This window comes from Lucilia cuprina, chromosome 4 (genome assembly GCF_022045245.1).
Source record: "Lucilia cuprina isolate Lc7/37 chromosome 4, ASM2204524v1, whole genome shotgun sequence".
NCBI classification, from domain to species: domain Eukaryota; kingdom Metazoa; phylum Arthropoda; class Insecta; order Diptera; family Calliphoridae; genus Lucilia; species Lucilia cuprina.
The window spans coordinates 26,962,690-26,979,106 of record NC_060952.1 but is presented as its reverse complement, the minus strand read 5'-3'; the positions used below and the strand labels follow the sequence as shown (position 1 = coordinate 26,979,106).

The 16,417-nt window shown below is 28.0% G+C and overlaps 1 protein-coding gene across 3 annotated transcripts in view; it reads right to left on the bottom strand.

Annotated features, from left to right (window-relative positions):
- LOC111690477 (protein single-minded) overlaps positions 1 to 16,417 on the bottom strand; it is a 40,998-nt gene that overhangs the window by 2,556 nt on the left and 22,025 nt on the right. For 2 of the 3 annotated variants that reach the window (XM_046950249.1, XM_046950248.1), the window contains exons 2-6: positions 5,395 to 5,589; positions 3,133 to 3,302; positions 2,820 to 2,921; positions 2,474 to 2,668; positions 2,199 to 2,398 (exon numbers count right to left, since the gene is read on the bottom strand). In XM_046950249.1, coding sequence (XP_046806205.1) covers positions 2,199 to 2,398; positions 2,474 to 2,668; positions 2,820 to 2,921; positions 3,133 to 3,302; positions 5,395 to 5,569 — 842 coding nt within the window. In that variant the 5' untranslated portion in view covers positions 5,570 to 5,589. The remainder of the gene's footprint in view (positions 1 to 2,198; positions 2,399 to 2,473; positions 2,669 to 2,819; positions 2,922 to 3,132; positions 3,303 to 5,394; positions 5,590 to 16,417) is intronic. The other variant, XM_023452959.2, reaches the window with a different exon arrangement.

Below are 16,417 nucleotides of genomic sequence, written 5' to 3'. Positions count from 1 at the left end.
ACCTAACTTTAATTCAATTAAAATACTAAATAAATTTCTTTTCTTTCATAAAAATACCAATAATTTTAAATGATACTTGAAAGGATAATGTTTGCCAGAGAGGGGGGAGGCTGAGTTTTATGCATAATGAAAACAATATGCTTTTTGTTATTTTTCTTTTGTTCCCCTTGTTTTTTTGTCGTTATTATTGTTGTTTTGTTAACATCATAAGGGTAATTGTGCGTTTAAAAGATTGTGTTTCACTTTTGTTATACCCTACACCACTATAGTGGGGAGGGTATTATACGTTTGTGTTTATGTTTGTAACATACAAAAATGTTGGTCCAAGTATACCGATCGATTCAGAATATTTTTTGAGTCTGTCTGTCCGGCTGGCTGTCCATGTAAACCTTGTGCGCAAGGTACAGGCCGCAATTTTCAAGATAATTTGATGAAATTTAAACCAAGCATGTTTTTTGGCACAGGGACTAAGCCTATTGAAAATGGTTAAAATCGGTTCATTATTTCACCTAGCCCCCATACAACCGTACCTCCCGATTTGAACTTTTTATGCCATAATTACGTCAAATATTCTGCTAGCCTCTAAAAATTGGCACAAATAAGTTTAATATAAGTATAAATGATACTGCAGATTTTCGTAAGGATCGGCCTATATTTGACCCTAGCCCCCATACAAACCCCCCTTCAAAAAATGACTTAAACGTCTAAAATTGACTTGTAACCATTTGTATCGCAATGAAACTCAACAGGGTATCATATGGTCGGCCATGCCCGACTATACTTTCCTACTTGTTTTTTGCTTTTCTTTATTTCCCTTCAATTTGTTTTCACATTTAAACCGAATAATTTTCACACTCATACTCCTTCCACTGGTTTTTATGGAATTTTGCTTGTTGTAGTTGTTGTGGAAAGATTGCATGAATGAATGTTAAAATCAAAGTTGTAGACACATTTTCAAGTGGAAAATGATTTGTTTGCTTTTGTTGTTTGGTTTGCTGGGTTTCATTATTTCTTTCTTTCTTTCGTTTTGTATGTATTGTATTGTTGTTTTGTTAAGCTTTCTTTATTTTTATTAAGGGGGAGTTAAAGGGGATTTTCTATGATTTTTATCGTGCCCATGTTGATAAGTGGGGTGTTGTGTGTGTGTGTGTGGATTTTTTGCTGTTGTTTTTATTTAGTTCTTTTTTTTTGTAAAAACATTGAGAGTAAAAATGGCTGCCGTTTGTTTAAGTAAGTGTTAACGAAAGTGCGATGATTACATATTTACATTATATTAAATTTCCATAATAAAGAAAAAATGTGTAATTGAAATTTTAAAAAGGAAGTTAATTTTTTGATAAAACTATTTCCATATTAATGAAATAACAATGTTTGTAATCATTATGTTAAGGATCAACGGCACCTAAAGATTTCCAAAAAGAAAATCTTGAAAGTCTATTTATTTTTGATTTTTTTTTAAAAACTTTCTCAAAAATCTTAATTTTGAAACATATTGGCATAAATCTTAAGAATTTAAAGAATTTTTCTACTAAAAAAGGAATTTTAGAAAATTTTCGAAAACTATCAATTTATAGAAAATTGTCGATAAATTTTTGGTTTATAGGAAATTTTTGTTAAATTTTATAATTTTTCCCAAAAAATGTAATTTCAAAATTTATAAGAAAAATTTCGATAATTTTTCTAAAAAAAATAAGATTAATTACAAAAAAATTGTGATTTTAGGACAAAATTTCGAAAATTAAAAAATATAATATAATAAAAATATAATATTGAAACAACAATGTTCTTAATCATTAAGTTTAGGGATCAACGGCACCTAATGATTTCCTAAAAAATCCTAAAATTCTATTTATTTTTGATTTTTTTTAAAAACTTTCTAAAAAATTTTTCTACTAAAAAGGGAATTTTAGAAAATTTTAGAAAATTGTCAATAAATTTTTTTGTTTATAGGAAGTTTTTGTTAAATTTTATAATTTTTCTCAAAAAATTTAATTTCAAAATTTATAAGAAAAAAAATAACAAAAATTTATAAGAAAAATTTCGATACTTTTTCAAAAAAATAAGATTAATTACAAAAAATTTGTGATTTTAGGACAAAATTTCGAAAGTTAATAAAAAATAATAAGTTCTATAATATTTTTTTTTTTTTTTTTTGAATTATCAAAATAATTTCTTTTTTCCATTTTTTTCACACTTACCTAGCATCTAAAAATATTAATTTCAAATCCATATGAGCTCTAAACATAAACATATTTTGATGTAGTTTAATTTCCGTAATCGCAGATGTAGGCAGGGAATGACCAACAGCTACGAGGCCAAGATTTTGTATATAACCACCTTGACCATCACCATAGTCGGGATAAATGCGGGCTTTTAAATAACCGGAACAGTGAATAACCTTAATATATAAAAAAACAAATCAAATAAAATTAATTCATAAATAAAATTTTCTCCAAAACAAAAAAGAACCTACCTTATAACCGGAAGTTGTTAGACCGGCATTACGTTTGGCTAAAACACATTTCATACGCAGGAAAAAATGTTTTTCAATTTCAATGGTATGACAGCCACGATCACCACCGGCTACACCATAGTTTGTGTTACCATTTGGACTGCCAATAGAGGCGGGATTTGTCTGTGTTAGGTGTAAAGAATTTATAAATGCATCCTTTGTTTTATAAACATTGTCAAATTGTAAAGAGTTTAAGAAAGCAATAGATAGAGAATATAGAAGATAGTTAAAGAGAAAGAGAATACAAAATAAAAAAAATACTTGAGTATTCCAACTATTTTATAAAATTTTTTTTTTCATAACTTACCGGATTTTGATACATATGAGGTTGTAGGGATAATATCGCATTCATTTCATCCTGATCATAATTATGTATATATTCATATATTGAGTTGCCAGTTAATTCAACCTACAAATGACAGCATTATGTGTATTAACAAAAAAAAACGCTCAAACTAACTAAGGATATGTAAATTTTCATTGCCCCAACAAAGGAACAACTTTTTTAAGAGTTCTTTACTTTGTTAACGCTTGGTTGTGTGTCATAATAAATTTATGCGCATAAATTTACATTGATTTTTTAATTTTATATTCATGTATATAAATTTTTTAACACTTACCTGACTTAAACCTAAATGAACAGAGGCGGTTTCTGAGATGTACATAATTTTGCCATCAGGTGCTACTACAAATATAAAACCGTCTAAAGTTTGTAAAAGATGTGAACCCAATTCTTTAATAGTGGAACCTCTTTGCATGGCAGGCGAAGAACCCCAAGCTTCTCCCAAACCTATAGAAATTGAAAAAAAGAAAATCAAAACATAGTAAAAAAATAATTATGTATAACAAAATAAATCAGTAAAGAATAGAACAAAAACAAAAAAAAACAATACCAGCAGGATATCATCAAAATATTTTTTAAACAATTAAAGTCATACATTCGCAGTAGGTTGTCTTTATGTCTGTCATTTTTTTGCATTGTTATTCTGAGTTTATTTAACAAGCAAACCCAACCACACCACCCACTTGTACATACATACATATACATATATATTTTCCCACTTCATCATTGTTCTACTCATGGGAAGTTGTTTTTCTACTTTACATGCTGTTCGGTGTCTCTCTTTCTCTAAGTGGGAAACATCAGTTTTTTATTATAAAGTCAAATAATATGTTTGTTGTTATTTCTTCCTTATGTTTTTTTGTCCTGTTCATATTAAAGTAATTAGAATGTGAAAAGAAGAACATGACGAGACTACTTGTTTAAATAGGGTGGAAATTCCTTTTTGTTTTTTTGCGCGCTCCCCCATCTTCAACCAACTCTTTAACTTTAACAAGTCTAAAGATGTCAATGATTTTAATGATGGGTAAGCTTATTACCATCAATTTACCTTCTTGCTGGTTTTTAGTTTATGCAAGAAAGTAATAATAATAATCGATTTTAAAATAAATTTCAAAAAATTAATTATTAATTTATAGAAAATATTTGCTAAATTTTCAAATTAATTTAGTTTTTTTAATAAATTTTCCATAAATTATAGTATTTTAAAAAAAAGTTCTACTTAAAAAGAATATGAAAAATTTAAAAAGTTTTCTATAAATTCTCAATTTATAAAGCAATTAGATAATTTCGGATTTTAATAAAAAAAATTTTGAAATATTTAAGATTTTAGAAAAATTTCAAATAAATTCTATATTTCTTGTAAATTTAAAATTTTTGAATAAATTTGCAATTTCAAGCAAAATTTTTGATCCTAAATTCAAAGAAAAATTTTGAATACATACACATATACATACGGCAACATTGTGTTGTCAGACAACGCAACGTTATCAACATTGCAACAATCCGTTGTCGAAATATAAATTTTATACAAATCCCTTGTCTTAATGTTAACAAACGTGGTAAGTTCACTATTGAAAACGGATTGATTTTGTTTAAAAACCTAGTGTTATCGTACGTATGTATACATTTTGACAACGAATGTTTTCAAATCTAATTATTAACACTTTGGTATCAATTTGGTGCCAGGCGTGTATATTTCTTATTCCCTCTGGGTAGTTATAGCAATTTCCCCACTTATTATTTATTATTGTTCAAATTTAACCTCCGATTACAATGACATACATACATGCAACATTATGTTGTCAGTCAACGCAACGTTGTCAACATTGCAACAATTCGTTGTCAAAATCTAAATTTTATACGAACCTTTTGTCGAAATGTTAAAAAACGTGGTAAGCTTACTATTGACAACAGATTGTTGTTGTCTGACAACATAGTACGTATGTATATACTTTGACAGCGAATGTTATTGAAAAATTATAAACATATTGGTATCAATTTGTTACCAGGCGTGTATATTTCTTATTCCCTCTGTATAGTTATAGTAATTTTCCCACTTATTATTTATTATTGTTCAAATTTAACCTCCAATTACAATGACATACAACTTCCTTCACATTACTTTTTCTTTGAAAGAATAAAAAAACAATAATTTCCAACATATTAGCGCTTGTGTGTTTGCAATCAACACATATCCAGCTGTGATTTAACAACATGATAAAACAAATTCGTCACCAAATAAAATAATAATCCCCCCAGCAGCCCGGAAGGGCATAAGGCAAAAACTTACAAACCATTACACATCATTTGTAATAGCCGCAGGAAATTAAAACGTGTGATACACGTACAAAACAGGACATGTGACATTGAAAAAAATCACAGTATAAAGAACACAAGTTCAAACGCGTGCTCTTAACAATAATAAAACCCAACAAAAAAACTGTCTCACGTTTAATATAAATATTAAAAAATAAACACTAATTGTTTAAGAATTATATCCAGTATAGGCTTTTTATGTTTATGGAGGATTTAAACTTACCTTCAGGAAAAACTTGGCGCATTTTCAAGTATGAGGTGGTCAAGCGTATTATAGAGGCTTTATCCAATTGTGATGTAATTGCACTTGGTAGTGGTAATAATTTGGCCAATTCGAAAAATTCCGCATTTTCCTTTTCACGTCTGGTGCGTGCCGCATTTTTGCTTTTCTCCTTCATGGCACAGGTTTTAGCTAAACCTTTAATTAAAACAAAATAGAATTTTGTTAGTATATGATTTGTTAAATATTTTAAAAATATATAATATAAATACCTAATTTATCTTGTTTGCAATTTCTCATTTCTCTACGTTTATAAGTCATTTTATTTATTTAATATTTTAAAGCAATATTTTCTTAAATATCCTTTACTCAATGATCACCTGTTTGAGACTGTTTAAAATTCAGCATCCTCACTAGTTTTAATAACAATTTTCTTTACTCAATCTCTTGCACTAATACCAATGAATAACCTGTAAATAGTTTCATTTCCTTTTTTCTATATCTATGTATGTATATATTTCCGAAAATGTTAAAACAATAACAAATATGTGCGAAATTTCACAAATACCTGTATATTATTTATACAAAATATATGAATTATATAGCGAAATATCATTGGTCCAAATCAGGTTGTTGTTTGACCTTTAACAATAACAACAAAAAAACACCATGTTTAAGAAATATTTTCAAAAACTACCTGAACCTGAACATTAAAACTAACTACCTGTTAAATTTGGTTTCCACCATTGATCTTTATTTCTCTCTCTTAAAAAAAATCCTTAAGAAAGTATCTGTGAGTAATTGAGATTTTTGGCAAATCCTTAATTTTTGACTTTTATTCATTCATTCGTAATAGAGCAAAAAAAAAAAACACACACACAAGAAGTGGTTTCTTAAATGGGCGTCTTGTTGTCTATTGTTTTTGCACACGTTTACTAACCACAGGAGATTAACTTTTATAATAACCTTTACAACTAAACATATACATATGTATGTACATAGACCAATAAAGATTAGACCAGTTACCGACCATAAGAATCCTTAGAAATCCTTTGACTAAAATCTACATATAAATGATATTTATAGTATATAGTTTTACATTACATATTGTTACAATTGCTATTGATTTCTTTTCATCTTTTAAATATTTTTTTCTTCTTATTTTCTAATAGGTGTCTTCTATTTTTTTTTGGAATTTTCCATGCAACAAGTCATATTTTCATTGATAAAAATAGTTTGTACGTGATTTTAGTAAAATTTGCAAAATATTTGTATTCTTTTGTTGTTGCTCTTATTTTTTTATACGTTTACATCCTGCTTGCTGTTTTATATATATTTTTATATTATATACATACATATGTATATTATATACATACGTTTTACAAATGCATGTTATAAATTCTTTAAAAATTTTATAAAAAAAAATTTCTTAATAATTTTTCTAATTCATTTTCAATTGAATTCAATTTATTATTAAATGTAATTATTATATTTCTTTGAAATTGGATTTTTAACTTTAAAATATTTCCAATAATACTGTTTAACAAAATTGTAAATTTTCCTTGCTTTACGGACCTATCCTTTCAGTATTTAATATTCCAGATAACTCATATATTACTGTCATTCACGTTAACATAAACAACAGGTTGATTTTTGGAATAGGGGTTTTTAATGGGTTAAAGTGTTTATTGGGGGTCGGGCTTTGCTAGAGTGATAATTGCAAATCTTAAAATTCATATTAATTTTATCAGTTTGGAATTATTCATAGACAATAAACAACTTATTAGTAAGGTTAAGGTAAATTATGGACTTAACCCTTGTTAATAAAGTTAGTTGTTATTTTGTCACCTTATATGGGTGGATCTGTTTGTAATTTACGTACATCTGTTTGTAATTTCAAAAATTTTTTTTGAATATTTCGATTCAAATATACTAGTATCTACGTTTCTAATATTTCGAATATTTCTTCTAGATCCTTCAATACAACTGATAGACATAGCTAGATCATATCAAAATCTAATAAGGAGAATATGTTATCTTTGTTGATCTACGATCAATATTTCTATACATAAGTTTGATCTCATTTGTAAGGAGAATAAATAAAGCACCAATGTTCAGAGAGAAATTTAAAGTTTCTACAAATTTTTGTTTTTGGGACAATTTAAAAGGTATCGATACTTAACCAAGTCGCATCCCACTAAGGTCTTAGAGAAAAAAACAAAGAACAATAGATAGTAAATTATAGAGATGAGAAGTAATACATATTCTTCATAAATGACAAACTCAGAAATTTCTTCACCGATCTTATTAATAGTGCTATATAGTTGTGACTAATCTAATATCAAATAGGTCCGATCAAATAGGTCCAAGACTTGTCTATCTATGCTAACGTGGACATTGGGAAAGTTAATTCAAAATAGTTCATAAATATTCAGACAGACCTCCTTCACTTAAATCTCTGCTAAAAATAAAGATCTTACATAAATAAATTAATATATTTGTTTTTATGTGTCCTTATCAATTTGCTGAATAATAAAATCAAATCCTGCAATTCCAAACACTTAAAATAACATACAAATACAAACCAAATTTAATCAATAATAAACAATAACAATAAACGTTATAAAAATCCTGAAAAACTATTCAAACTTAAGAACGAATATTAATAAGATAATAAACTATTTTAAGATATTAAAACTTATTATTAAAACCAAAAATTATGATAAATTAATGCAACATTAAGCTAAAATCGCTCATAAACCAAAAAGAAAGTCTGAGCAAAAGGGAAAAATCACAGCAGAAAATAAATAAATCAATAAAATAGGGCAGTTGGTAAAAGTCATAAAAATTATCACAATTTACACAAGGAGTGAAAACAACAAAAATCATATGCCACCAATCATAGATTGTACAACTACTAATACATTAACATTTTCCTACAAAATAGTACTCTAATAATCCTTACTACCATTTGAATTAAAAAAAGTACCAATTTGTAATAAAATATATACATATATTTGGTATAGAAGAAAGAGCAACAGATTTACTCAATTGTTTTAATCCACAACGTAAGTATGGTTTATGTTTGGTTGTGTACATGTAATATTCCCTGCAATTTGGTGTAAGTGTCCCAAATTAATGTTATCATTTAGCATAAGGATATTTTTGCTGAAGTACGACCATTAACCCTTAAAAAATATACACAAGATTACAAATGGAGAATTTTACTTTGGTGGTTCAAAAACTAACACTGTAAGTGACTTTACTAGTCTATAGTCTAGTCTATAGTCTAGTCTATAGTCTAGTCTATAGTCTAGTCTATAGTCTAGTCTATAGTCTAGTCTATAGTCTAGTCTATAGTCTAGTCTATAGTCTAGTCTATAGTCTAGTCTATAGTCTAGTCTATAGTCTAGTCTATAGTCTAGTCTATAGTCTAGTCTATAGTCTAGTCTATAGTCTAGTCTATAGTCTAGTCTATAGTCTAGTCTATAGTCTAGTTTATAGTCTGTTGTCTTCGGAAGGTTAGTGATTTTAGTAACATGACTTGATTTGGCAATGGTGAAAAAAATTTTCAATCCTGGATATTGGATCCTTTTAAAACTGCAGAATTTTCTCCTTCTGCTCATAGTTCTTCATCTATGGCTATGAGTGTGTGTGTGAAAATGTCTCTTTGGTTAGAATACCAGCAACAACAATAACAACTATTTATAAGTAAACAACTAATCCCCAATTTAAATGTAGCAACATGCACAACTTCAAAATTTGTCGCGTTTTCATCACTATACAAAGTTCAAATGTTGTAACGCCGCGTCGTCGATGGTAGTATTTTTTCTAGCACAATGTGTATTTCGAGCATTGTACTCTCAGGCGTATGTATTTAGGACATTATAATGATATAGCGACGGTAATTTTTTACGGTCTTTAAATGATTTGCCTTTTGTTCTTTTAACAATTTATGAAAGAAAATTTATGAATATTGTTTAGTGTTTATCTCATTTGTGGGGTGTGAGTGTGAAAGGAGCAGAAAAGTTCGTTACTTTAGTGATAAATTGAATTATTTGAAAATTATTCGATTTAATGGAAGATTCGCCAACAAATATATTAAACAAAAGAGATTGAAGAAATATATTCTAAAAACCTTATGGTACTTTATCGAACTCTGTTGGGCTAAAGATATACATCATTTCCGACAGTATTGATCTAGACAGGGCAGAAGAGAGTTAGGATCACTAATATCATATAGTTTGATACAAGAGCGGAACGAGAAACCTACTTAGAATTGGATCAGTGTGCTGGCTGACAAAAAAAGCAGAAACACGTCCTCTTCTGACTTCCACGAAATTATGTATATCCATCATATCCATCAATTAGTATTACATAATAATTTTAACCTTTTAAAGTTTGAAATAATTTATATCTTATCGGAAAAATAGTTTACACTTTAATATTTAGAAATCTAATTCCATTTACATGGCATGATCTTCTAAGAAAGTTAAAATCTTTTACAAATAAATTACACATTTATTAAAGAAAAAGCATATAGAAAACTATACACGTAAAATCCAGGTAATATTATATGGAAGTTCCAAAATTTACAAAGTTAGCAAGACGTTCCCACGCTTCAACACGACCATATGTAAAACAGTCTTTAGATTTTAAAACTATCTCTCTTGCACTCTTGCCTCTCCTCTGTTGGAAATCACATATTACTGTCATTAACGATCATTGTTTAAACAAAACGATCGTATGAATGGATGAATGAAGAGATTTCGTAAGGCGTTTAACATGCTGTGGCAAAGTCCAGTGCGCTACTCGACAGGAGCGCAATAAAAACAGCGCCTTTTTAACCGTAAGAAAAAAAACAGCAACAAAAACCTTCTACAACTATTACTTCAACACGTACGTGAACCAGGTACTTATTTAAGTGTGGGTGATGGTGAGGAAAATAAGAAGGAAAAATCTAACTTTTCCAACTTGGAATTTGTGTCTTAAGTGAAGAAGAAAAAAACATTTTCTCACGCTTAAGTTTAGCAACAACACTAGCAAACAAGGAAAAACGCGATTTGTTTACGGGATTTTCCAATAGTGCAACACGGAAATATTTTGTTTCCTTGCAGCAAGAGTGTGAATTGGTCTGTGTCTTATGGCATTTCGTATGTTGACGTTAAATTTTTGCTCATTTGTTTTTAAATAGAAAATTTCCAAAATATTGTAAAAATTTTGTGAATTTCTTTCTCGTATGGTCAAAAATGTACGTGTATTCTCATGAGAAAATTGGAAAACATTTCACCAGCATACCTTGTGTTAAAGCGTTAAATGTGCATCTTTATTACCTGTAGCTGCTGAATATTTGGTAATTTTTCAAAATATACTATTTTGCTTAAAACCCAAAAACTAAAAATGAAAATTTCCACACATGAAGCATGAGTATTTCTTGACCATTAGATTATCATATGTTGTTGATATGTAGGGAAATTTGCTGTGTACTTTCTGAATTCCAGTTGTACTTGCCCAGAGGGGAAAAAACTAGGCATAAGTTTTAAATGTGACTAACATATGATGTGATTTTTGTTTTCCACACAAATTCCACTAAATCGTTAAATTGTTTAAATCATAATATCATAAAGTAGTACTGTGGCTGTCAACCACTAACCAACAAACCAACCAACCCTAAATGCAAAACTTTTATCTCGCGTTTAACACTCTTGCATGTTATAATTTTTACGCTTTTAATTCTGTTTAAGGTTAATTTTGAGATTATAACCCGGTTAAATAAACAGATAAAAATGTGTTAAGTATACATTTACTAAATTCCCTTCTAAAAAGAGGGGAGGGTGTTTTTTGCTTTGCTACAATTAACCCACTTTCAATATGTTTGTTGGGTAAGTGTTGTTGTTATCTTTGTGGTGGTTGTCTTCCTTTTCCTGTTTCACTTATTGGCTGTTGTTTGTTTAGCCGTTAAAGTGTATTAAACAAAAGTTTTATGTTATTTAATTATTCTTTCTTTTTAGCAATAGTTAATTATAATCGTTAACATTATTGTTAACTTTGCCATCAACTAATATTAAATGTCATTATCTTTTTGTTCAACAATTCACATTAACCACTATCACATTCTATAAAAATCTGAGAAAATAAGAGAAATTATTTTATTGCTGATAGTAAATAAATATATTAAACTATATAGAATAACTGTAAATTACTCGGCAAATTAATTATAAGTAGTTTTAGAATTCGTTATTGATTTAGAGAAGAAATTGAATAGTCTGTTTAATTTATGATTTTTTGAGATCCAAGTTTTTTGAAGTTCTATATAAAGACTGGTTCAAAATTTTAGTCCAAACTACTAACTACATATTCCTATATTATTTAAATACTGAAATGTAAATGAAAATTTCAAACATAAGACAATGTTATAAGCAGGGCAAGGATTTTCATGTACTAAAAAATTAAAAATATGCTCTTATAATATGCACTATAAAATGGGAGAATATGCACTAAAAATTTTGAAAATAGGCACCAAAAATATTTATTTTTGAAGGTACATATTAGTAGATATTCAGATCTTAAGTTTTTGATAACAAATATACAGGTTTTTAGAACTGCTTTACGTACTATAATACCACTTTAACCACTTTAACCACGACCTCAAGAATGACAAATATAAAAAGACTATAAATAGTATTTATTTATATCTCAAAGTGGAAAGTTTGATATCAATTCTAATAAAATTTGGTAAATTAATGTATTTTTGTATAAATCATAATTCTTCCGAAATTTTCCGTTTGGTAATGTTTTTAAGTGAATTATGGACGTGAGAAAGATGTAAGAACAACATTTTATCAAGTTATATTTTTTATGGACACACAGATGAACAGACTCAGAAATTGATACTGAAGCGATACTTAAAGGACCAATATTTTGGACGTTAAAATTAGCAGCACAAACTCAAAATATCTTCCGCACTATTGTGGTTTTAAAAATTAAATAAAACTAAGTATGTAAAATTGTATTTCATAGAACATACCCCCTTATAGTATTTTGTTGTTAAATTGAAATTTGTTAAACGATTTGTTTTAGAACAATTAAAAAATATGCAAAACATGCTATAAAAATGCTGGAAATATACAAAATATATGCAGTTTAAAGCAAAATATGCAATTTATGCATTTGTAACAATAATATGCAACAACAGGCATAAAAACGCTATTGGAGGTACGCTCACTTACCAGTAGTGAGTTAGATAAGTACTTACTGCGATCGCCTGCAAATAGGGAATTATGTAAGTAGTTTTGTTTCTGTGAAAAAAATAGTCTACTAGTATACGTCCACTGTGTTTGAAAATAACATATTAAGGCTAAAAAGTAAGTACTTACATAATCAATTATTTGAAAGTCTTTACAAGGTTTCTTCTAAGTTATGCAGACAGTATGTAGTGGTCATTGAAAAGTTAGGTCGTTAAGCTGGTATTACCAATATAACAGTAAAAAGTGGTCGAATAGTTAGGAGGTGGGGACATGGAGATTTTAAAAATATAAAATTTTAATACATTTAAACAATTCCTTGTAATTTTCTTTATAAAAAGTAGGCGAGTCCTTCTTATAACTACGGCTACTGATCTTCTGATCTTATGAGGTTCGATTCAGTTTATTTGTTTTATTGTACTCAACAGCAGGGTCGTGATACGCGATTTTTAAAAAAGGAATTATCCTTATAAATATTAGCAGACGTATTTACATCCATGTTCATTTTCTAAAGGGAGCTTTATACAAGGGCTAGGTTCAACTGAAGCCCGATCATTACGAAAATCATCAGTAACATTAAGACTTGTACAAAACCAAGTTGGTAGAGATACTAGAACATTTAAAATAATTATGACTCAAAAGTCCTATTTGGGCGCTACGGTTGTATGGGGCCTAGGTGAAACATTGGACCGCTTTAAAACATTTTCAATAAACTTCGTCATAAAATTATCTTGAAAATTGTGACATGTAGTTTAATTACAAGGTTTACATGGGCGGACAGACGGACGGACCTAAATTCAGAAAATGATTCTGAGCCGATTGGTATACTTTAAGGTGGGAATAGAACCAATATTTTAATGAGTTACATATATCTTACTTAAGTAGTGTAGGGTATAAATATATAAAAAAATTTGTAACACAAGCCTACAAAAAAAAATTACTTTAAAAATAAACTTAAGCTTTAAATATTTTAAATATTTGTTGAATAATCACAATTGAAACGTGTTAAAATTCAAAAAATTTGCAAATAATTTTGGAAATAAATTTTATTGCACTTAAATGAAAGTGAAAATAGTAAACTATTAAATATCATTATAAATATTAAGAAATATTTTAACAAGAAATAAGTATTTTTGTAAAATATAATTATTTACAAAGTATGTACATATAATAAATAAGTTTATTTGACAATAAAACAAAAAATAATTAATATTTAATAAATATTGAATTTTATGTTTGCCTTTATATACATACATATAAATGTATAAATAAGTAAGTAAATCAAACATTCAAACAACTACTAGTGGGTTGAATGAAACAAAATCCGGGAAAGGGAAATAAATAATTTAACAATAACCAACCAACCAGCAGCAGTATCAACATTTTGACTATACAAATAACAACAATAACAAAACTGAAAATGCTAAAGTAAACTAAAATAATATATGTTTATAAAAAAAAGAAACAAGTCCATGTAAATAATAAATATTAAATAAATAATATATTTTTATATACAAAATATACATAATGATACACGCACACACACAAGTAAACATTTAAATATACATTTTATATGGAAAATATCTACAGAAATTGGAGAGATAGAGTAAGGGGCTGGCTGCTGGTAAAGTTTAAACAAATAACAATACCAACAACGAGAATGACCATAATAAAATAAAAACAACAACAAATAATAAACAATAATACAACAAACAACAACAACTATAACATCAGCAACTTATTTATGCCTGCAATAAATACTGAAAAATTCAAAAACATCACGTAAAATCGATCAACAATACAAACTTGCAATTGAAAATACTACAACAACAACAACTACAATGAAAGCAAATAATTTGTAAAAAAAAAGAAATGAAGAAAAAATGACCCCAACAAAAACAATAACAAAATATTGTGTAGCTACTATATACATACATACTCTCACCAGAGTTTAAATAGGAATCAAATACAAATTGTATAAATATTAAACCTAAACTACTCAAAGTTCTTAAGGGGTATCGAAATTCAAATCAAATAAAAATATCCTCAATACTCTTCACTGAAATAACCAAAGTTAAATATTGAGTACAAATCCAAATAGTAGAACGAAAGAAAGAATAAAATTAGAAAAATCAACAATACAAATAAATACAAAATTGAAAATATAATAATAAAATGATTAAATAATATAGAAAAGATCAAGAAATTTATTTTACTCTAAGAATTTTTTTTTAATTTTAAGTTGTTTTAGTGCCGCAACAAGTTCTAATGCACTTGTTCTATTTTGACCAATTTTGACTTTTGTTCGAAATTCGGAAATCACTTAGTTGGAGCTTTAAAAAAGTTGAAGTATTCATAAACTTAAGTTCTATGGAAGCTTTAAAGAACATTTGAATCTTCTTTGTTTTAGTTCGTATTTGTTAAGTTAAGAATCAGTTATAGAGAAACACTGTAACGAACAGTTATAAAAGTCAATCCATTTTTAATTTTATTAATTTTTTCTTTTATGTTATGAAAATAATTCATCAATATTATCGATGTCGTATCGTTGTAGCGTTGTAAATCATAAACAAATTTCAAATAAAAAATTTTGAAACAAAAACAAATCAATAATAAAAAAATGCGACATACTACGATACAACAGTACAACACCGATTGTGAATTGGACAATTGTATATTTTTTAAATTTTATAAAAAAATGCAATTTTATTTAATTTTACTTAAATTAACGTAAAAGATTTACGTACTTACATATGTAAAATTATAAAAAAAAGTTTATTGAAATAATACTTCGTATTATAAACGAAATTTTCGCAAATATTACGAAAAAACTATTAATGATAGTTTTTTCTGTGACTTTTGTAAAGTCACAGACGCAAAATTGTATTATCTAACTAGCTTTAACTCACATTACATAAATATCTAACATTTCTGCTATAAACCAAAGCTTTTCATAAGGCTTTCTTTTGGGAAAGAAAAGAACTTTATAAAAAACTTGCAGCAGATTTGATTTTTAGAACAGTATTCGGTTAAGACTCTTTCAAAGTCTTATGTGTTCATAGGTTTTACTTTATAGCTTTAATTGTCTTCGACCTGTCGGTTGTTGTAACAGTTCGACTGTGGCCGATAGTTCTTTCCTGGGGAAAAAAATCTTTCGGTTGATACAGCAGAGTAGACAATCTTTGACTGAGTATGACTCAGATCGTTCCGGAGCGAAGATCCAATTGTCGTTGAAAAGTCGGCCTGTCGGTAAATGATTCTGCTTCTAAGTTTCTAATAAAGAGCCCTTGGACGTTTTATACACAAGTTTAGAGCGATCCATATAGCAAATTTTCTACGGGTATTTAATTTTGATTGGAGTTTCTGACTTTACAATATAAAGTTATTAGACCGTTCGATTGATGACCTATTCTATAACCGGTTTTGGTTAGTTTACCTAATGGCTTTTCGGTCGTATGATTCTATAGGAGAACATAATATTCCGCATCGTTTCCAGTACGCAAGTTCCAACAGAATTTATGAAGTTAAATTTATAGACTTAAATCTTGAGCAAAGGGTTTCCTATCGAAATACATAGATAGATGTACTTTAAGTGAAACGGAACTTAGGTGGTCAAAAATCACTACTTGTAAAATATCCAGAATGTTCTGACTCACTCTGATAAAAACCTAGTAAGTAGGAATCTTTTTTCTTATAGTAAGAAATCGATTGGACTTCTCGCGGGTATAACTACTGGGCTCTGCAAAATTTGACACACGTCAGAACGTCAAGGTAAAGGAAGG